We start from the raw sequence: 22,899 nt of genomic DNA, 5'->3' as shown, positions 1-22,899 counted from the left end.
CTGGCACTCTATCCGAGACAGCGACCATCCCCAGGAGTCACCTTCTACTGTTCTCTCCACACACTGGACTGACTCCGAGACCTGCAGTCTTTCTCAAGCAGTGCCTCTGTAGCTGCCCCTCCTTTGTCACCTCTACTTCCATTGCCTAATTTCAGATCCCCATTAGCCCCTCCACCCATCCATCCATCCATCCATCCATCCATCCATCCATCCATCCATCCACCTGCCCATGTATCCATCCATCCATCCATCCATCCATCCATCCATCCATCCATCCATCCATCCATCCATCCACCTGCCCATGTATCCATCCATCCATCCATCCATCCATCCATCCATCCATCCATCCATCCATCCATCCACCTGCCCATGTATCCATCCATCCATCCATCCATCCATCCATCCATCCATCCATCCATCCATATGACAAACATTGTTTGGTACCTGCTAAGTGCCTGGCATTGGCTAGGCTCCAGTAAACTGTGCTGAACAAAATAGGCCTGTCCTTGTCGTCCCTTTCCAGGGCTTCCTGTAACCTGGCTTCTCTGGCTGGAGCCTCACCCGTTCCCATCCTCATAGCGAAGGGAAGCCACCTCCTCCCTCTCCTGCCCTAGCACCTGCTGCTCATGCCTCTCCCCCCAGGTACCGACACAGCAACCCCTCCTCTACCTCCGCACCCCTCGCCTCACGTCCTAAGTAGGATAATTATGGACCACACGTGCCTGGCTCTGTTCTGTACGAAGCACTCCCTCCTGTTACGCTCAGGGGATCCAAGAAGAGGGGCAGAACAGAGGCTCCTGTGTCCGTGCTACCCATGGGAAAGCAGGTCCGGAGGAGACGCGCCTTTCCCAGGGTCGCACAGCTCCTGAGCCCAAGACTGGGGTTTGCGTCAACGACATGCAGGTGGTCAGAGCTCCAGGAGGGTCTGCAACGCACCCCAGGGCCCGCCCTCCCCGCGCCCACGCGCAGCACCCACCTGAGGCGCCCGTGTGTCGCGGTGCTGTCTTGCGCAGCCTCCTGGCTTCGTCCTCGCACACCCACTGCTCACAGCAGTGGCCAGGCAGACTGACCCGCCGTGGGTGGCGGCACCAGAGGCGTGGGGGGCGCACCCGGAGGCACAGGGGCGTGCAGCCCACCGCGCCATCCACGCACGTGCAGTTGAACTTGCAGTTGGGCTGGAAGGACTGGCCGTTGCTGTAGCGCACTCCGTCCAGGACGCAGCCCACGCCGACCACCTCTGCGAACACAGGGTGGCCGGGTCAGGCCCAGTGCCCCGCCAGGGCAGCCCCCCACGGAGATGGAGCCCAAACCCAGGAACCCCCCACCGGGGGGAGGGGAAACGGCAAAGGCAGGGCTGGCCAGCCACGGGACCTGAGCAGAGGGAGAGCAGGAGTCCCTCTGTAGCTCACTGAGTGGCACCTGGGACCAAAGCCAGAGGCTATAGCATCAGGGGCCCAGGGATCCAGGGGGCCAGATCCCGTCCTGTCCCCGGCAAACGGCACAGAACCTAGTACTGACAAATATCTGTCACTAAGGTCATGGTTCTGAGTGGGGAAGACATGGAAAACCAACCAGAACACTTCAGTACAAAGATCCTGTTTATTCTACGCATATTGATGGTGTTCTAGGCGCCGAGGATCCAGTAGTGAACAAAATAAAAAAAAAAACACACCTCCCAGAGCTCTCATCGCAGTGGGGGTGATGGAGGAAGACAAGCAGATCATCTAAAACATGGATGGGGACACGTGCAGGGAGAACAGTGAAGCAGGAGGGGTGTTGGGTGCTGGGCGGTTGCAGTTAAATAAGGGGGGCAGGCAGGACCTCAGGGAGGCGGGAAGCAGGTGTTGGGGGAGGAGCCTTCCTGAGGTGGGAACAGGCCTGGGGCTTGGGCGGGGGCAGGCGGTGAGGGGAGAGAGGGCTTCCTTGGAGGCTCAGAGGAAGGTGCAAAGTTTGAACCCAGAACTGTGCCTGACACACAATAGGTGCTCACTGGTAACCGTTGACTCAATGATATGATTCTACTTGTCAGGAACACTCATGGGGCCGAGCTGAGAATGGACTGAAGGTAGTAAGGGCGCTGTCAGGAGGCCACCCCAGCCATCCAGGCGAGAGGTGGCTGCGCTCAGGAGGGACCGAAAGCCATGAGCAGAAGGGCCCAGCTTCCAGTTACATTTGAAAGGAAGAGCTGCCGGGATTTGCTGACCAATGGGATGTGACGAGGAGAGGAGAGGGCTCAAGAATGACTGAGTTCTATGACCTGAGCCCTGAATAGAGACCTGTCCTTAGAGGAGCAGGTTTGGGGGGCAGTGGGCCCAGTTCTTCATTGGACATGAGACACCCGGTTGACATCCGAGTAGTCATGTGGAGTTGGCCACACCAGCCTGGAGTTCCAGGAGGGGTCTGGGCCCAGCAGCCCCTCCCTTGATGGCATCCTGCCTTGAGGACAGTGTGAAGAAGCACAGGCGGAGAGCAGGGCAGCAAGGGTCCCGCCCGAGGAAGACTAGTTTGGAACCCGCAGCCTGCGGATAGCTCCGTGTCTCCTGGACGTGCCCGCAGACGGCTGTTCATGACGACCATCTCAGTGTCTGCAGGAGTGAAGGTTTCCTGCACACTGGCTCTGCTCTCGGGCCCCGCCCTGCTCTGCGCTCTCCTCTCTTGCTGAGTTCACCCTCTAAGGAAACGCTACCAGGCTGCCCCCCGAGTCTCATCGGAGTTGGGTCACGGGCCAGGAGCAGACCCTCAGCCTGTGGGGACCAGATGTGACTTCCGTGTCTCTGGGAGGTGGCTGTGTGGGGAACAGGTGTGGAGAGGAAAGGCGCTGGCGCTTCCTGACAACCTGATCGGAGCTGGACCCTCTGATACCTTCTCATTCACTCGCCCAGTGTCTGCACGGGGGAGTTTATTTTCTTCTTTAGTCAGACAGGGAAGCCACGGGATTCAATAGCTCAAGGTCACCCAGCAGGTGAATGAGAGAACTGAGCCTCAAACCCAGGGGGTCTGACGCCACAGCCCATTCCCATTCACCAGACAGTGGTAAAGGAGGGGAAACGGCTGGAAAAGCACCGGGTGAATCACTCATTTTGTGTTGAGTCGCTCCGACTGCACCCTCTGTCTCCAGGAAGGTATGTGCGTGTGTCTGCGCGTGTGCCTGTGTGTGTGTGTGTGTGTGTGTGTGTGTGCATGTCGGTGGAGGCGGGGGGACAAGGGCGTGTGCTGAAGCCCAGCCTCTGCCCTGTGTGTGGGGACTTGGATGGAGGAAGCAGTGCTGGGTGCTCGGGAGCCCTTAGAACAGTGAATTTCACCAGCAGCCTCACAGTGGTTCCACCTGGGGAGCTCTTTAAAATTCTGATGCCCACACCATGCCCTAGAATATGGAGGCTGACCTAAGATTCAATATTTTTACTTTTCGGCCCTGGTATTTTTAAAAGTTTCCCAGGTGAATTCAGTCTGCAACCAAGACTGAGAACCGCTGTTTCTAGAAGCTGCTCACAGGCTCCTGGGAGATCCTGGTGGTGGTACTGGTGGCTCTGACTCGCGTGCCACCACGGGCTAGAAGGTGGATGGTATACGATGGCAGAGGACGGGCCATCTGTGGCCTCTAGTCCTCCTGCCTCCTCCATGTTCTTTCTAATGAATGGAAGGACCAGGGTTGGTGAAGCTGGGTGAGTTTCCTTCACTACCTCTTATCTAATCTCAGATTCACAAGTCCAGGCCTGGCCTGGGGAGCTTTCTTCTTATTGAAGGACTTCTGGGAACTCAGGTCACCTTGCTCTGCCATCGGGCCTTCACTCCCCTCACTGACACCCCTAAAGGACTGTCCACTGCATGGGAACAGGGACAGTGGTCATGCCTTGTTGTGATCCAGTTATTGCATCACTGTGTAAGTGTATGTATGTATGTACGTATGTGGATGGATGGGTGGGGGGTGGATGGGTGGGTGAATGGGTGAATGGGTACAAGGATGGATGGATGAATGACTAGATGTGTGTATGGATGGATGGATGGATGGATGAATGGGTAGATGGATGGGTGGATGGGTGGGTGGATGGGTGGATGGATGGGTGGATGGGTGGATGGATGGGTGGATGGATGGGTGGATGGGTGGATGGATGGGTGGATGGGTGGATGGATGGGTGGATGGATGGGTGGATGGATGGATGGGTGGATGGATGGTTGGATGGTGGATGGGTAGATGGGTGGAAGGGTGGATGGGTGGGTGGATAGATGGGTGGATGGATGGGTGGATGAATGGATGGGTGGATGGATGGTTGGATGGTGGATGGGTAGATGGGTGGAAGGGTGGATGGGTGGGTGGATGGGTGGAAGGAGGGTGAGCCCCAGTCTTTATATTTCTCCACTGCCCTGGACCACGTGCTTGGCATCTCAAACACCTGAAGAGATAGGCATTGTTTGCCACTCTTTCCCTGGAAAGTGATACCCCGAAGGCTAAGTGAATAGCCAGAAGTCTTCATCCTTGTTACTTATGGCACCAGGGTTTGAACACATGTTGTCCAGCTCCAAAGACCACTCGCAGTGGGTGTTCTCCTCTCTCACTCTTCACACTGGGGAGTCTGAGCCTGGAACAGGACCTGCCTGTCCTCTGAGGATGACCTTGGACTGGACTGAGATGACTTCCACAAGGGAAAGTTAAAGCAAAACAGTACAACAATGACCCCGGCAGTTGATCCTGTCAGTGCGTTCTCTGGTTGTTTTTCAACAACCTCATAGCTCAAGGGTGGTTTGATCGAGCTCCTTAAGTGACATGCCCAAGGTCACGTAGCCGGCGAGCGCCAGAGGCAGGATTCAAAACCTGCCTGTCTGCCCCTGGACTTCAGGATCCCTCAGCAGACCTGCCCCGGGGCCTGGCCTCAGCAGACCTGCCCCCAGCGCCTGGCCCAGCCCCATCACAGCCAAGTAGTGTTTGTGCAACAGAAATAGCCAAGCGTAGAGCTCAGAGGTCACTCTGCCCACAGAAGTATTTAGTTTGGCTCACAGAGTATTTTAAAAATCTTATTTTGAATGCACTAACATGTACAAATTATACCCAAATCGGGATTTTTGGATTTTCTTGAAAACTGAGCAGAACGGCCAAGACCAGGCTCAGTTTTCTGTCTGGCCACAGTGGCTGGCTCCCTGAACAGGCCACCTCTCATCGCCAAAGCTTGCACTCGCCACTCTGCCACACATGTTTATTTTTATTACCTGCTCTGTTCTGAACTAGTTATGGGCACATCTCCAAGGACAGATTTAGCCTCTGGGGACCCTGCATTGGTGGAACTGACCACTGACGAAGTTTCCTGTTTAGAGGACCTCTTTTTTCTCTTTCCCCTCTGGTCTTAGGTGCCCTCCTCTCTCTCACTGTCAGACCCCAGACCCTTCTTTCCTGAGTGAAGGTCTCATGAACTCAGACACTATGGCAGCATTTCTGGGAAAATGGTCAGTAGAACACTAGTGAGTTGTGTATGTGTTTGTGTGCACACATGTATGCATGAGATGTGTGTATCTGTGAGAGTGTGTGTGTGTGTGTGTGTGCTCAAGCATGGGGGGGGTAAAAATCTACTTGGACAAAAGAGCTCACTGTGCAAATAAGTTTGAAAGCAAAGGCTTCGTATGATGGCTTCCCTTGCGGAGTTTGATAATGGACATGAACATTTAGAGCACCCGAGCAGTTCTCTAACACTTGTTGAACTTTATTTATTCTCTAACACATGAACTTTATTTATTCCAACTCCTGCAAACCTACATGGCCAGGGAACCTTCAGAGTGAGATACCTGTGAAAATCTGCAGACCAGTTTCCTTTCCAAATGAAAGGAAGGAAACACAGGCTCCTGGTGGGGGTAGCTTAGAGGCTATAGGACCTGAGATATAGAGATGGGTGGGGGTGGGTTGGGAAGGTGGTTTCCAGGCCCCTGGCTGGGAGGGGCAGGCAGGAGAGGCAGCTGGGCTCTGCTCTGGGGCCTGCACAATCTCTGAGTTCGTGAGAGAATGTCTACAAAGGCGTGGTGCCTGGCACCTGGCAGATGTTCCTGCAGCTTTAGAGATTAGTATAATCACAGGGAACTGAATTACCTTTCTAATGACCTTGAAGAACAGCCGTGAAAGGGGGGTGAAAGGGGGAAGGAACGAAGAGAGAGTCTCCTACGCCTGGAAGGGCTCTTAGTGCAAGAAGGCCCAGCCATGTTTCCTAACCTGGCTTTGGGGAGAGTATAAGGCTGACTGTATACAGTAGCCCCCCGTTATCCTTGGTTTTATTTCCCATAATGTCAACCACTGTCCAAAAATATTCAACAGAATATTCCAGAAATAAACAATTCTTAAGTTTTAAATTGCAGGCTGTTCTGAATAATGTGATAAAATCCCATGCCACCCTGCTCCATCCCACTCCGGATGTGAGTCACCCCTTTGTCCAGCAGGCCCACGCTGTGGGCGCTCCCCTTCCTTCAGGCATGGAGCAGCCGTCTCAGGTATCAGATCCACCCTCATTGTATCACAGGGCTTGTGTTCAAGTCATCCTGATTTTACTTAATAATGCCACATTCACTGAACTTATATTATGCACAGTATAGTGTTATGATTGTTCTATTTTATGATTAGTTATTGTTGATCTCTTACTGCGTCTAATTATAAATTCAACTTTATCATAGGCATGTATATGTAGGAAAAAACATAGTATCTATAGGGTTCGGCACTCTCTGTGGTTTCAGGGGTCTTGGAATGTGTCCCCTGCAGCTAAGGGGGACTACTGCGCATTAGCACTCAGTTTCACACTTGAGCGTGCACAAGAATCACCTGGGAAGCTTGTTAGAGGTGTGGGTTCCATGCCCACTTCCCGAAGTGTGGTCGGGCTCAGGAACAACACTTTTAACCCACACGCCAGGTGATTCTGGGCAGGTGGTGCTGTAAGTTCTGTCTGAACATACTGTTCTGTGGGGCTTATGATGAGTCCAAACAAAGGGGATGAAAGAAGAAGGCTGGGAGTATTTTGGGTGGTTACTGGTAAAGCTAAGGGCAGATCACTTGGCATGAAAGCGGAAGCATGAACTAGTGATAAAAGAGCAGAAAGTGCTCATAAATCAACTGTGAGGCTCAGATGGGATTGTCTGACTTGGAACTATGTGCATAATTCATCAACAACCTCTGAGGAGGTACTATGGGTTAGGTGAGGGTCAGGGGCTATAGTGTGAAACTGGAACAGAGCGTGGATGGAGTCATAGTCACGGGGAAGACTCAATTTGGCACCAAAGGAAGAAAGAGGTCCTTGGGTTCATGAGGCTTCGTGGAGCTATGCAGGGCTAGGCTGCTGCGCCATGATGCCCAGTTACCCCTCCTCATTGTGCTGGGTCGTGTATGTTGTATAAATGCTTAGATGATTCAGGCTAAACGAATACCAGTCCAGAAAGAAGCAGGAGATCAGAAAGTCCCAGAAAGGAGGTCTCTAGGAACAAAAAAGGACATGATGTACCACTTGAAGAAAAAACAGACAACAAAGACCAACAGCCCTGCCCAACATGAGGATATTGTAAAGCCAAGAGTTAAAAAAACCAAAAAAAACAAAGGCAAATAGAAACTCCAGAAAAAACAAAGGACTTCATAAGAAAGAAAATTCAAACAAGTACGCTATTTCATACTGCAGTAACAATATTTACATACTCATAATATTATAAATTGTGATTACTATATAAACAAAAATGTGATGACGATATTGGAAGCCAGGGAGGTGTCAAACAGTATCGAGGAGCTAAGTCATTAGGTCGTCAGCTGTCATATAAGATCTTGGACAGATTAACCAAAATTGATATTTCAAGCCAATAGAGATATAACAGTAGATATGTATTATGTAGTCATAACTACCAGAAGAAAGGGCTAAAAAGTTAAAATGGACTGTGGTCACTGAAGGAATATGGGTGGAAGGTAGGAAGAAATAATTAAAGAATGCTGGCTTTTATTCTTTCAAGAATTTTTAAAGTATATATTATTTTAGTTTAACATATCACTAAGGTAGATGGAGCTCTGCAGGGTTCTAGTGCCCAGGGAGGCCATGGCATCGAGCAAGGGCTCCTATCACTACGAGAATGAAACCAGGCTGAGCCTTTCCTGGTGGCTCCTTTGCCCCTGGAGTCTGCCATGGATGTGCCCCAGGTCTGAGAAGAGAGCAGGACACCAGGTTCTGGAGACGAGGCGAATGCAGGCATCCGTCCCTCCTCCGGTAGGGCTAGCCTCTGGCCTCTAGTGATGGACTGGGGTGTGGGGGGTACTGCCTCCAGAACAGGAGGCTGGCCTGGGGCAAGCTCCAGGTGAGGGGTCAGGGGCCAGAGCTGGGGATGCTGGGGGATGACCGAAGGTAGGGAAGGTGTCACTTACGTGCACACACTCCTATTGCGTACCTCGGGCGGTCCCCACTGTAGTCGCAGTAGAGGCCCCGGTGGGGGTCACAGACAGCAGCCTCTGTGCAGTTGTCCCCGAGCTGCTGGGCACACATCTTGCAGCACTCGCAGCCGTCGGTGATGAGGCTGACCCCCAGTGGGCAGCGGGGTGGGGACGGCGGACACTCGCACGGCCACTTGCAGAACTGGGGTCTCGAGGATGTGTCCTCCAGTGGCCCCGGGGTGAAAGCCATGGCCGTGGGGGCTGGAGAGAGGGCCTGTGGGGGAATGGCAGAGATGAAGAGAGGTTGCTAGGCAGGGGCCAAAGCCCAAAGGGCCTGCCATTATCTTCCCATCTTCATGGTGTTCAAAGGGCTTACATAAAATTATGTTTTTCTAGCATGCTCTTAAAAAAAATCCTCACCAGAAGTTATATTTTAATTGATTTTGAGAGAAACATCAATGTGAGAGAGAAACATCCATCAGTGTGCCTCCTGTATGTGCTCCAAAGGGGATTGAATCACAACCTAGGTATGTGGCCTGACTGGGAATCGAACCAGCAACCTTTGGCTGCATGTGACAACGCCCAACATTCTGAGCCAGCCAGCCGGGGCTCTAGCATGCTTTTGATAGTCAGACATCTCCTTTCTTCTCAATAAAAAAAAAAAGGCCAGGGGCCCGGGAGTTCAGAGATTGGAGCCAGTTGACTGAATCTCCCTGCGGGTGGGTGGTGGGCCCAGATTCATATCGAAACTCCAGCCAACCTGACCCCCAGGCCTGTTTCCTTTCCTCCTCCCTCATCCCGGGTCAGGGAGTGGGCCTCGTTTTATGGTTGTGGGAGCTGAGGCTTTGAGCAGGAAAACACCTTCCAATGAGACACATGGTGAGTCCTGCCCATAACCCACTGTTCTTTCTCAGCATCCTAAAGACCCGCCCTCTTCACTCCACTAAGGGTCCTTAAGAGCTCACAGAGCCCCTGACTCAGACTTAACGCCAGGGCTCAGCCCGCTGACATTATTATTATTATTGCTATGATTTTCCCCTCTGAGCACCAGGGAAGGGCTGTGTGCATAGGGGCTTCAAGCTGCCTGAATTGTCTCTGGATCCAGTCACCTTCCCACCCCTCCCTGGCCCACCATTCAGAACCTTCACTCTGCCTGGGAGGAAACCCAGGCCCAGGAGGAGGAGAGCGGTCTGAGCACAGGGAGCAGGGGCTGCGGCCGGCGTCCAGCCTTGCAGGCCAGTGCTGCCCCGGCTGGGGAGCACCCTGCCTGGGCGCCTCAACCTTGACTCAGAGTCCTGAGGTTGGCAGAGGCGGCTCCAGATTACTGTGAGGGCAGAGGTGGCCCAGGCCGCCCCCTCCATCTCAAACCAGAGGAGCCTGCGCTGTGGATTCTAGCTCTGAATTTCATTCTTTGAACAACAGATGCTGAGATATTCAGACAGACTGTTTCTCCCTTTGCCAAGGAGAAAACTGAGACCCAAAGAGACAGAGGGGCATGTCCACGGTGACACAGTCCACGTCTGGGCCGAGACAAATGACTCTCTCCACTCCTATCCCTACCCACTTTGCCTTCGTGGGCTCTTCTGGTCACACAGCAACATTTGCACTGCTGGTTCTTAGTCTCTTAACTTTTCAGGCATTTGCAGAGGGATTTGGACATTTCCTGTGCCCATGGGACCCGCAGCTCAAGGGAAAGACAGGGAAGAGAGGTGAGTTATTATAACATGAGGCCGTGTGCAGAGTGCTGGGCCTCCCGGGGTGAGGGGTGTTGGGGGTCTCTGGGCACCGGGCAGGACTGTCTGCTTAGTGAATGAGTCCACCCTTGACACTGCTCTGCCAGGACCAGAGGCCTGGGGAGATGGTCCACGCTGAGATGCTGATTTGCTGGACTCGTTCTGGGCCTGCCAATTCTTAAGGGCAGTAATAGCGATTCAACAAGTAAAGGGCCCTTGAACGTAAAAAAGACAAGCTTCGATTTGAGGTTTGGTCACCTCCAGGCTTGGTTTCAGGCAGGCTTGCTGGCGGGAGCAACTGTTCTGGGGGTTGGCAGTGTTGGTCGATGTTCACCTGGCAGGCAGGTGTTCGCCTCCTGTTTGCTTTTCCTCAAAAGCACAGCATGACCTCAAACCCCCAAGTTATTAAAAGCAACCACACACACTCACACACATACATGCACACATGCACACACACGACCACATGCACGTGCATACACACATGATCACATGCACACATGCACATACACGATCACATGCGCACCTGCATGTGCGCGCGCATACACACACCTCTTTCTGACTCTGTGCAAGAGAAGCCTTCCGCGCCTGTCCCAGGCAATGCTGGAGGCGCTGCCTCCCTCGCTAGTGACTGTTGAGCAGTATGCATAGCCTCCACCCGAGAAAAGATGAGACCTGAGACAAGTGGCTTCTCTCAGGGTGGCCTTGGACGAGCTTCCTGATTGCTCTGAGCCTCAGCATCCCCATCTGTGATGTGGCCACAGTAAGTCCCCTCCAGAAGTCGGGACACTGTGTATGCAGATGTACCAGTGCAGGGACTGGCATATGGCAGACACTCAAAAGCAAAGCCCTCCCCACCCCTGCCCCCACAGTGCCCGGCAATTGGGGGTCTGGACACTGAGTTGAGCTGGATGAGCTGTAAACTGGTGGGTACCCCTCTCCACACGGTCACTGTCCATGCTGCTGTCTCCACGCCAAGTTCAAGATCCCCAGAAGGAAGCAGCAGAGAAGGTTTCCTGGACAGAGAAAGCACAGCGGAGGCATGGGCTCTGGGTCTGCCGAGCCAGGCCCTTGCTGTTGGCGCCATCTACTGGCGTAAAGCTTCCCAAGCCTCGCATGCACACACACACCTGCACACACCCACACCCACACCCACACAGGACATCAGCCTACACAAATGTCCAGGGTGGCATGGCATGTCCACCTGCCTTTTGCCTTGGTACATGGACCATTGTCATAAAAATGTGGGCTCTCCTTTTTCATCCTAAAAGGAGCAGGAGAAGCGTCTTGGCCCAAGAACAAAGATAAGAGGCCCAGACCCTCTTTCGCTGATTCCCTTGAGAAGCCAACCAAATCCCGGGGCCCCAGCACACTCGGCCACCAGCTGTCAGCATTGTTGGGAGGCCAGCTGTCAGCACTGCTGGAGTGCCCTTACTCATTGTGGGGGGCAAGAGTTGCTGAGGAAGCTCATACTTGTGCTGACCTTGAGTGGGTGGTCTGGGGCCGTTTGGGGAGTGTGTCTTTGATCACTCCAGAACCCCACATTTGGCTGAGGAAATGTTGAGAGCCTCAGGTCAGAGTGGCACCTCCACAGGTCACACCATGATGTCACCCTGACCTCTGCTATCTGATGGGGCTGCTTTCGGGTCCGTGCCCCAGCCTGTGGTGCCTGTGTAGAATGACACAGACGTGGAGCTCAGGGCCTCTGCCACATCCTTACCTCCAATGGACAACATGAATTAACTCTTGTGATTCTCTGTTTTTAAACTAAAAGCAATAAATATGTTCTTGTTTAAGAAATAGGTACTTGGGCCCGGCCGGGCGTGGCTCAGCAGTTGAGGTTCGATTCCCTGTCAGGGCACATGCCCGGGTTGTGGGCTTGATCAATGACTCTCTCATCATTGATGTTTCTGTCTCTCTCTCTCTCCCTCTCCTTTCCTCTCTCTGAAATCAATAAAGATACAAAAAAATAAAAAATAAAAATAAATAAAAATAAGAAATAGGTACTTAGGCAAAACCCATAAAGCACAGAGGCTCCCTCAGGTAGGTGGTGGCACAGGGAGATGTGGAGGAAGCTCTGTGTCGCCCGCAGCAATAGACAGGCTGCCAGTGCACCTACCCAGAGACTTCTCTAACATCTCCCAAATGAGACTCTCTTCTGGGTTGAGGCTCTTCTGGAAGCCCTGAGCTTGGCTGGGTCCTTACAGCCCTCTGAAGCTCTCACCAGGTTCTTGCTTTCTTTGGAACTTAGAGCCTCTGTTCCCAGGCACAGACTAAATCCGGAACCTTCCCTGGGCAGCCCCGCATGCTGTCCTTTTATCCAAGGTGAGCTGCCTGACCTAGGTTGGCTATGCCCATCACACAGATGGAAAAACTGACAAACTCACTGCCATATGGGACCTGCATTGTTTTTATCTAATAACAAAAGTTAAGAGGGAAATAGGTGGATGGGGGGAACCAGTGATAAAGCAAGGAGAACACTGTCAAGGGAAGGCCAGAGAAAGTGCAGAGCAGCCTAGAGCATGTCCGAATTGCAGCTGGTCCTATAAAAGTCTCATTTACAACGTGCTTCTGGAACCAACTCCTGCAGAGGCCGCTGTGTTTATGGAGAAGACAGGAAGATGCTCTCCGGGCAGGTGCCCAGCGTTCCCTCCGTTGCCTCCCTCACAGCCTGTCTCTTCTGGGTCCTGCCTGCTCAGCCCTGAGCTCACCCGCCTTCCCACAGGTGCCACCCTCCCTCTTCAGTGATCCCTCCTAACAACCCAGCTCCCAGCTCAAACGGACCCCTTCCCAGATAGTCCCGGAATATTGCTGAGTGTTAGAAGCACCCAGAATCTCTAATAAACGCTGATGCCTGGACACTGTCCCAGACATCCTGACTTAGGTGGACTGGGCAGGAGCTCAGCACTGAGATTTTCCCAGGGGGTTCAGAACACACCAGTGGCTGAGAGCCACCAGTAAAGGCCTATGGACCCTGTTAGAATGCAGGTTCCTGGGCCCCACCTTGACCATTTGGCTTCCACTCTACTAGGCAGGGCTCCGAATCTGTGTTTGACCTGGACTTCTGGTGATTCTTGTGGCCTGAGCACTGGGCAAGGGAGGGAAAGTGTGGAGACTCCAGGCCTCTTCCTTTCTTAACATGACACTTTGGTGCCACCACCCTGGCATGTGCGTCTCACTACCTTCCACAAGACAGTTCAAGCCGAACACACCGGCCTCTGACCTCAGGCCATCCACTGCGCCATAAGCTGACCTGCACAGTAATTGACAGTGATGTACTTGGCCCTTGATGTTTTACTAATATGACTGAAAAATGGAAAAAAGGGGCAGTTCCCCATGATAAAACCCCTAAGTGCCTGCTATGGTCTGAATGTTTGTCTCCCTCCCCAGTTCACACCCTGAAATCCTAGCGCCCAAAGATGATGGTGTCAGAAGGCGTGACCTTTAGATGGACCCGCCCTCTCCTAAGAGTGCACGGCTCATGGGTGAATTGGGCTCTGGGCTGAAGAGCCAAGGGCATGGCTTCTACAGTGAGGGGAGCCCCTTTCCCAAGCCCCCTGCCACTCCCAGCACGGTGACCTGCGCCCATGCTCACCCCTCTGAGAGTCTGTGTCCTCCTCCGTAAATGGTGACGACACAGCGTCCTCCTGCAGCATCCTCCAAGGTAGGAGTTGTTAGTATTGTCCCCATTTCACAGATACAGAAACTGGGGCCTGAAGAGCTTACGTAACCTGAAGGCCTCACAGCTGGGAAGTCGTCCATGACCTGAGTGTCCTTCCCAGGCCCTTATTTGTAATCAGCGTGGGGCGCATTCATGCATTCCTCACTCATTCACACGCATCCATTCACTCATTCCTCCCTCCACCCATCACACACTGCACCAAGCATATCCTGGGGGGCTTGCACTCAGACGAAGAAGATGTGGCCCTTACTCGAAGGGAGTCACAGTACAGAGACACAAAACATGACAACAGGGGTGTTGAGGATTGTATGGAATTGGGCCCAAGCTAGTATCCAGCTTTTCTTGTATCCAGAATAGGATGCGAGAGCCTTGCAGGGGGCTTGTTAGGGACCAGTTGCTCTTTCTGGCCTCTTCTGTGCCCAGGGCTGCGCCTGGCACACCCTGGACAAGTGCTCACTGAGCAGCAGGGCAGGCCCCAGCACTTCTCTTGCGGGAGCTGGGGAGGCCACACCCGGATCCTCCACAAGGGGGCAGGGTTGAGACAGAAATGGCCTGGGCCAGCCCGCTGGGCCTGGGGTTAGGGAAGCCTGGGGGCTGCCCTGTCTGGAAGCGGTTGGTGTTCACTGCTTTACTGAAAGGAGAGGCCCTGGGGAAAGTGGGAGGATATGGCCCCGGGCCGGGGCCCAGGGCTGTGGAGTGATCGCCCACCCTCCCCACCCTCTTCCGCGCTTCGTTCTCACGTTTCTGGTGTAACTGACGGGGCAGCCACAGTGTGAGCGGGTGGATACCTCTTTCCAGAGCATCTCCCAGGAGTGAGCCCCTGGGATCTCTACCTGGGTCCCCGGTGGGCTGCCCTTCAGGTGTCCAGCAGTGAGCTAGTTCCTCTGGTCTTCTAGCATCCAGGCAAGGCTACTGTTCTGCCCAGAAGGTGGGTTATGGGTCCCGCTCTGAGAACATTCCTCCACAGCAGACCACCAGCTCCGCCTCCCCATCCAGCCCTGGGCCGGCTCCTAGCACAGGCCCCTTCCCTCCACTCCTGAACTCAACGCAGGGTTCCCAGCAAGGCAGATGGAGCCCTCCCTTCCTCTCCTTTGGGCCTGAGCTCTCATTTTCTCCCACCTCTCCCTCCACCCCCGCTCACAGCCCCACACCAAAGCGTAGCAGATTCACAGTCTTCCCAAGCCTGGACTTGCCTCCAGATTGGGGGCCTTGGGATGGGCGGGCACAGATTTTATCATCCGCTGGAATGTCCATTATTCAGGTTTTGAGAGGCCCAGCTCCTTGTCCTCTGATTCTATCTCCCCCCCACCCCCTTCTCTCATGGAGAGACAGAGGAGGAGAGCTGGCAGACTGACAGAATGTCCAGGCTGAAGGAGACCAGAGTCCATCTAGTTCAATGGTTCTTTAAGTCAAATGTGCATAAAAATCTTCAAGGCAATCTTTAATCTGCAGGTGACTGGGGGTCTCCCCAGGAATTCAGGCCCTGGAGTCAGTATTTCCCCCCCACAGCCCTTTGATTTCTCAACACACTCCTCTCTGCTAGTGTAAAAATCTATCTCCAACATGCCAGTCATCCTCCATGGTAGAGACAGTGCCAACCACTTATCACCACATCTCCGGGAACAGGAAGGGCTGTTAGTGTCTGTGGAAAAGGATATGGATGGGCTATGAAATCAATAGTTGGTGTTCAGGGACCCTCACTCAAGGCTGGAAGGCACAAGTCTCACCAGAAGAATCATCACCACCACCACCATTATCATCACCATCAGCACCACCATCAGTACCACTATCAACACCATTACCACCACCATCAGCACCACCATCAGCACCACCATCAACACCACCATCACCACCATCACCATCACCATCACCATCACCACCATCAGCACCACCATCACCATCATCACCACCACCATCACCACCATCAGCACCACCATCACCACCATCAGCACCACCATCACCACCATCACCATCACCATCACCATCACCACCATCACCATCACCATCACCACCATCAGCACCACCATCACCATCATCACCATCACCATCACCACCATCAAAGCCACTATCAGCATCATCACCATCAGCACCCTGCGCACCACCAGCACCACCATCAGCACCATCAATCATCAGTATTTCTTTCTCCTACATGACAATCCAAAAGGTTCATTGGCTCTCTTTAAATGTGCAGGGAAGCTGATCAGGATGGGAAAACCTTGGAGCTTCAAGATTTTCCCCTCCCGCCTGAGCACTGAGCTTAGTGCAGCCTACCAATTAGTCTGCCCCCCTTCCCGCCCACCTGGTACAGGGCTTGGGCCTATATAAACCTCTGCTCGCTGGGAGCTGACACTTGTCTGCTGTCAGTGTTTCCACCCAAGCAGGGAACCCCCGCCCGTGCTATGGGAACAATGGGACCCATTCCCATGTCCCCCCGGTGTGCAGGGGCTTCATGGGCCTTACCCCCGTTCCATTCTTTAATCCCCCAGCAACCCCAGGGAGCAAGTACTAATATTATGCCTTTTATAGACACAGACACCGGCTCAGAAAGCCTGGGTTGCTTGTCCGAGGGCACACAGCTCATAAGTGGAGGAGCTGGGATGGGAGCTCTCAGTATTTCCCCTCGCCGCCTGTTATAATTCCTCTATGAACACCTGTGTCTTTCCAAACCAACACTGTCTAGTAAAACAATGCAAGTCCTACATGGAATCTGACATTTTCTAGTAGCCACCCTAAAAGTAATAAGAAACTGGTGAAATTTGTTTTAATATATTTAGTTTAACTCAACACGTGAAAAATATAATTTCAATATGGAGTCAATAGAAAAATTATAAGGAGAATTTGACGTTCTGTATTCACACTGAGCGTTCGTTACACAGCGGCGTGGGTTTCCTCTTACAGCCGCTTTGGCCGCCTGTCCCGTGCTCAGGAGCCTCGCATGGTGAGCGGCTCCTCGTGGACAGCGCCGGTCTAGACTGTAAGGATGCCGCTTGCCCCTAGCGCGAGGTGCGCAAGTGAGTTGATGTATGCGGAGTGCTCAGGACACTGGGCCCAGGCACAGTGAGCCCTTGGTTCCTGGGACTTGGGGTGCTCTGTGGGTGCTGGGAGTGGATGAGCAGTGTGTCCACACCCCGCTCCTAGCCATCTGCAGGATTACATGATGCTGCCCTGACCTTTCTTTGATTTCCCCGCTGCAATTGGCATCCTGCTTGGCCCCTCCCAGGACCCCACCCTGGGCCTATGGAGCCCACGGTGTGTGTAGCAACCCCTCCGCTCTGCCCAGAGAGATGGTGGAGGTTCCTGGGAGGAATTTCAGCGTTTCTCTTTGTCGAAAGTAAAAGGCAGCCTCCCTGCATTTGGTCACTCTGCTGGCAGGGCGGAGAGGCTGGGGGCTGGGGAAGGGAGGGGGGCCTTTCTGAAACCTGGGGGAGGTGCCTCTCCTCCATCTTGCTGATGGGCCCAGGGGGACTGCCTAGCCCAGGTCAGGGTCTGGTCTCCTGAGCACAGCTTTGTTCCCATTGCAGAGAGTGAGCCTGCAAAGGGCTGTGCCAGGTGGAATTGTGTGCCTGTCCCTGTGGAGCTGCCACCACTACCTCAGACAAGCGGTGGGCAGAGGTGCCCGAGCTCAAAGCAGAGCGGCCAAGTGGCCAGAAGAGCCTCTGAGCCGGGGGCTCGTGGGTGTGGGGCTTGGGGTAGAGTCTGAAATGCTTGCTCAGATCCAAACTGTGAATAGCAGGTGTAAGGAAGGCCTATTGTTCATGTTCTCACTCTTTTAAAAAGGGTTATGCCACGTACTCAGGTCCACACCTTTCCACAGGGGTCCTAGGAGGGGAGAGGGAGCTTGCATCTCATACCCAGCACACCACCCTCAGGCACTCACACTCAACACCCTCACCCACTCACACTCACACTCAACACCCTCACCCATTCACACTCACCCACTCACACACTCAACACCCTCACCCACTCACACTCACACTCACCCTCACCCACTCACACTCACACTCAACACCCTCACCCACTCACACTCACACTCACCACCCTCACCCACTCACACTCAACACCCTCACCCACTCACACTCACACTCACCACCCTCACCCACTCACACTCACACTCAACACCCTCACCCATTCACACTCACCCACTCACACTCACACTCACCACCCTCGCCCATTCACACTCACCACCCTCACCCACTCACACTCACACTTACCACCCTCACGCACCACACTCACCATCTTCACGCACTCACACCACAGGGATCTATGTGGTCAGACAAGCCGCGATCTCACGCTTGCAGTGCACACCCCATATGCGTTTATATGGGAGGAGTGATATGGATGACCAAAGGCCTAATGTTGCCCAGGAATTTATGAGCACAACATTCATTCACCCAGTCCCATGTTTCTGACCATCGAGGGGTCCTGTGTTAACTCCCCAGCAGCAGGGAGCTTGGGGCTGAGGTTCTTGGCCTCATTAACAGGCAAGGACAGTGTAGTCCAGAGCTGTGGCAGAGTCTGCACCCAGCCTCTCTCTCCTGGATGACATCTCTGCCTGTTGCCTCTCTTTCCAATGTATGGGTGGCTGTCCTGCCTCACTAGCCTGTAAGCTCTTCCAGGGGCAGGGACCATGTGCTTCTCATCTCTGCACAAGGACATGGACCACAAAGTCACCAGATTGCACTGCCAAGAGCTGGACCTAGGTTCAAATGTAGGCTCCACTAAGTATTACCTGTGTGACCTTAGCCAAATGACTTAACTTCTCTGAGCTCCAGGTTTTGCATCTCCAAAGGAGGACAATTACATCTGCTTAATGATATTGCTCTCAGAATTTCAGGAAGCACCTAATAAATGGCTATTGGATAGACTGAGGAAGGTCTTAGGTCTATAGGTGCAGCATGTGGCCCAAGGCTTGGCAGTGCTCCCCAAATGCAGCCCCTTTCTCTTAGCACCTGGTGGGTACTGAATATTTGTGGAAGGAAGGAAGAACCAGGAGAGGGAAAACAAGTTCCCTCCGCGGGGCCGCTTTCTCACGCATTCCGTTCCCAAAGCACTTGGCCCAGGCTCTGCACTTGCTCCCTGCCTCGCTCTTTGCTCTTTCCCTCCTGCAGCTACAGAGCCTTCGGATAACGTTTTACCGCCCGATGGGGTGAGTCCTCTCGCAGCCCCACTTCCTCAAAGCTTTCCTGGCAGTTCGCATAGGCTTTCTTCCACATGAACATCTATAATCATTTTTTCCATTAGAATCCCACCGGGACCCCGAGTGGACTCGCATCTCGCATTCCGTTTGTGTGCTGGAGTCTGGGGTGGGCTGTAGAGTGCAGCGCCGGGTGCCTTTTGTCCCGCAGCCCTGGGGGGGGGGGGGGCGAGGATGCCCTGAGGACTCCAGCGGGAGCTCCTGAGTCCCGAACAAGTGGGGACTGGGTCCTGCTGGGTTTCCAGAGGAGGCCGCCAGGCAGGGGCTGCACAGAGGAGAGATACCTCACCTCCTCCCAGGAGCCTTCCTTCCATTCTGAGTCTCAGACCAGCTGGACTCTTGGGTCCTGTGTGTGTCCCTTCTCTGAGCCCACGGCTCAGTGCCCCCTCTTCTCCAGCAGCAGTGGCTCTGCGGAGGCTCCTGGGGCTCCAGTGTCCTTGAGCCCACAGGCAGCCGCGGCCCCTCCTCCTCACTCGGGCCTCCTATCCGAACCTCTCACCTCTTCTCCATCCAGCCCCTGTCCTCCCAGCCTGAGCAGCCCTGCAATTAGGGCTGGTTTGGCTCTTTCTGGTCTGCAGGAAATGCTCAGTTTCCCTGAAACTTGGAAAGCTCTGGAAGAAAGCGCGGGATTTGGCAGAAAAAGATCTAAGTTTGAGCCCTGGCCACTGACTGATTGTGGGACCCTGGGCAAGTCCCTTACGAGCTCTGCATCCATTACTTTCATTTGTAAAAATGGAGTTAATGTCTTTTGTAGGACAGGCAGGCACCGTGCAAGGTACGGAGGATTTAACCAGGAATCAGACGGACACGCCCTGCCCTCATTCCATGCTCCACACGCTGGGGAGCACCGGTCGCCCAGCTCCCACGAGGCACTGGCCTCTAGCGGGCCGTCATCTCAGCCTCAGATCCCGTTCAGTGAGAACCGGTGGAGCCCAAGGGCGAGCTACTTGCCTACTGAGCCTCAGTTTCCTCACCCATGAGTGGGGCACATTGATCCCAAAGGAAGCTGTCAGTGTGGGCAGGGCTGAAACCTCTCTTGCGACGCCTCCCTCTGGCTCTCCCACTGGCCCTGGCCAGGCTGAGGGACCCTGGATTCAGAAGCTGTCCCCTTGCCCCTCCTGCCCTCCTCCACGCCCAGCCCCAGCGGGCTGGCTCTGTGCTGCCACGTGTCTTGCTCCTGGCTTCTTGGAGGTGCAGACTTTCCTCCCCCCTCGGTGTGCCCAGGGATGGAGGCGGGAGACAGAGAACCCCCAGGGTTCCCCGGGAACAGCGGGCTTGGTACACAGCGCCCGAACGTGCGCACTTCCTACGTGGTAAAGGTCTGTGCAAGCCGGAGGCTGTTGCAGTTGGGGTTAGAAAGCGTCCCAAGTGCCGTTACTCAAGAGAGGCTCTTTTGTTGAAAGCTGGCATTTTCCTTTCCAGATTTTCTTGGCATTTTCCATGACCCCTTCCTGTAGCATATCCAACCCTTGGAGACTCATGTTTTCCAAACCCAAAGACTCAAGAAGCCTTCTAACAATGTGCTCACTTTATGCTGCTCAGAGAAGGTGAGGGACTAGCCCAAGGTCACACAGCCAGTCTTGGCAAAGCTGAGCCTGGAGTCCAGGCCCCCAGCTCCAGGGCCCCTTCCTTTCAGCTTGGTTTCAGGTAGGAAAGGCATGGAGGACCTGTTAGTTTTGTTTCTACAGGTGTTGCCCCTTCCTCCTCGCCCTGCCAGAACCTGCTGACCCCACCCAGCCCTCCTTCTCACCCTGGGCTCGCCCCTGTACCGCTTCCAGTCCCCCCTCATCCTGCTGGCCCCCTGTCTGAGCCCCTCCAGCAGGACTCACCGTGGCCAGGGCGCTGCCCACGGCTGCTGCGGTCACTACTGCCAGCGTCCAGGGCAGGAACCACCTCATGCCTGGGAGTCAGTGGCAAAGGCATCGACGAGCAGCCCAGAAGATCCTCCACCTCTCGGGGGAGCTGGGCCGAGACTGGCCCGCCCATCAGGAGCACCGGCTCTGGCTCTTCCCACAGCCCTTGGGGGGTTTTATTAAAGCAAGATCTGACGTCAGGGGTAAGGACAAACCCTGCATTTTCTTCTGAAAAAAACTTTTCCTGCCTCTCTCTCTTTTTTCTTTCTTCCCTCTGTCCCCACCTCCAGCCCCGGCTTGGCCAGCCTCTCGTCTCTGACAGCCTTAAAGGGAAAGTTACAGGGCTATGATTTCAGGCTGCGGCTGGGGCTGCGGAGTCTCACAGGGGGAGCCGGGTCATCCTGGGGGGTACTTCACAAAGGTGGGGAGGGGGAATCTGGGAGGGCGCAGGGAGGAGGCGGAGATACAGTTACCCCGTGGGCGGCTGGGGGGCCTTGAAAGCTCTCCCGGTGGGAAAAATCAACTCCCTCTCATTTCTTCCACTGCTCCCACTTCTGGTTTTCATTTGTCATCCTTCACTCTCTCCCCCGACTGCTTTCTTTCGGTCCCGATCTGGAAATGATAGGCGTTCACAAGTGAACTCAGCGCGGCTCGAGTTCGGTCATTATCTCCACTACAAATGGAGCCGAGGCTACTAATTCACAGGAGCCGCCTCTCCCTGCTCCTACGCCAGGCCTTTGGGCTGGAGCCATCTCCCCCTATCTGGCACTGTTATCCCTGCTGAGTTCGGGCGTCTGCGTTCACCCCTGCTGGACATTCACAGCACAGGTGAGGGGTCTCCCATGGGTCCTGTTCTGCCCAGTCCAGCCCTGATCCCCATGTGGCCTCTGCGACAGCCTCCTGGGGGTCCCACCCCCTATCTACTGTCTGCTTCTCAGATCCCAGGACGGCACACTGAGATCATTGTCATCGCCTAGATGCAGCCTCCCACAGCCTGCCCAGTGACTTAGCCTGGAATCTCCAGGCCTGGTGGGCCCCGAGGCTGCCTCCCTGGGTACTTCTCTTCTCAGCCTTCGTGGCCTCCTGGCTATTCCTTCCCACCCCAACAGGTATCATCTCTGGACTTTGGTGGGAGCTCTCTACCCTGTGGGTTCCTTCCGTGTGTCTCACAGGCGGAGCTGTGTCCTTCCCGGTGCCTACAAGACCGTGTGACCCATGGTTTGTCTTCAGACTCCATCTGTCCAGAGAGAAACAGGGCGTCAGTGGAAGATGGGAGCCAAGCAGGGGCCCCGCAACCTGGTGACAATAGGGTGTGCAGGGTGGGGTGGGGGCGACAGCCTGCATTTTCCCAGGCGTGAGGCCAGGGCATCACACAGTGTTACTCACGTGCATTGTTGTTGGTAATTTATTTCTACCTGTGCTGCCCAGGGCTCGGGGCCCACTGCCAATGCCACACAGGGCCCCTATGAATTTAGCATTTACCTGCTCACTCCCACTTACTCCTACTTCCCATGCCTTTCTCCCCACCCCAACAACAAGGATATACATCCTTGAGCAGGATATGCATCCTTGAGCTTGCCCGATATACAGGTAGTGAGGCTGTTAATTTACTAATTGCATGTAAAGCACTCACTGTGTGCTGAGCATCGCTCTGAGTACCTTGCACTTTGTATTTGGGGAAATTGAGGCCCAGGGAGCTAAAGGAACTTGCCCAAGGTCATGCAGCCAGCAGGCAGCAGAGAGCCGATTGGAGAATGGCCCGAGTTCTGCGCACTTCCAGGTTTTCCAGGTAGAGCGAGGGCAGGATGCTACAGCTTCCTCCCATTCCTCCTCATCTCCACTAAGGTCCATGCTTTTCAAATCTCTCCCGCTGCCTCTTTCTGGTGTATAGCTTCTGACTGTTGCCTCAGTTTCCCCATGTGTGACCTTCAGGCTCTAAGTCATCTCATTCCTGTAGTGAGAGCTCTCACAGTACCTCCAATCCCCAGCAGCAGGCTCAGACATGGCCCTTTACAGGCCTATTGGGCCAGATCCCTGGGGTTCGGGCCTCACCATTAGTTGTCACCGTAGCT

The 22,899-nt window shown here is 54.2% G+C and overlaps 1 protein-coding gene across 1 annotated transcript in view; it reads right to left on the bottom strand.

Annotated features, from left to right (window-relative positions):
* Positions 1-20,976, bottom strand: part of CCN4 (cellular communication network factor 4) — a 29,616-nt gene extending 8,640 nt beyond the window's left edge. Inside the window, exons 1-3 of the mRNA XM_081117048.1 lie at positions 20,804-20,976; positions 8,363-8,642; positions 977-1,237 (exon numbers count right to left, since the gene is read on the bottom strand). Of these exons, the coding sequence (XP_080973174.1) occupies positions 977-1,237; positions 8,363-8,642; positions 20,804-20,872 (610 nt within the window). The 5' untranslated portion in view covers positions 20,873-20,976. The remainder of the gene's footprint in view (positions 1-976; positions 1,238-8,362; positions 8,643-20,803) is intronic.
* Between the last annotated feature and the right edge of the window lie 1,923 nt (positions 20,977-22,899).

This window comes from Miniopterus schreibersii (assembly GCF_964146895.1).
Source record: "Miniopterus schreibersii genome assembly, chromosome: 17".
NCBI lineage: Eukaryota > Metazoa > Chordata > Mammalia > Chiroptera > Miniopteridae > Miniopterus > Miniopterus schreibersii.
The sequence above is the reverse complement of the archived record's forward strand: the minus strand, read 5'-3'. Positions and strand labels throughout refer to the sequence as shown.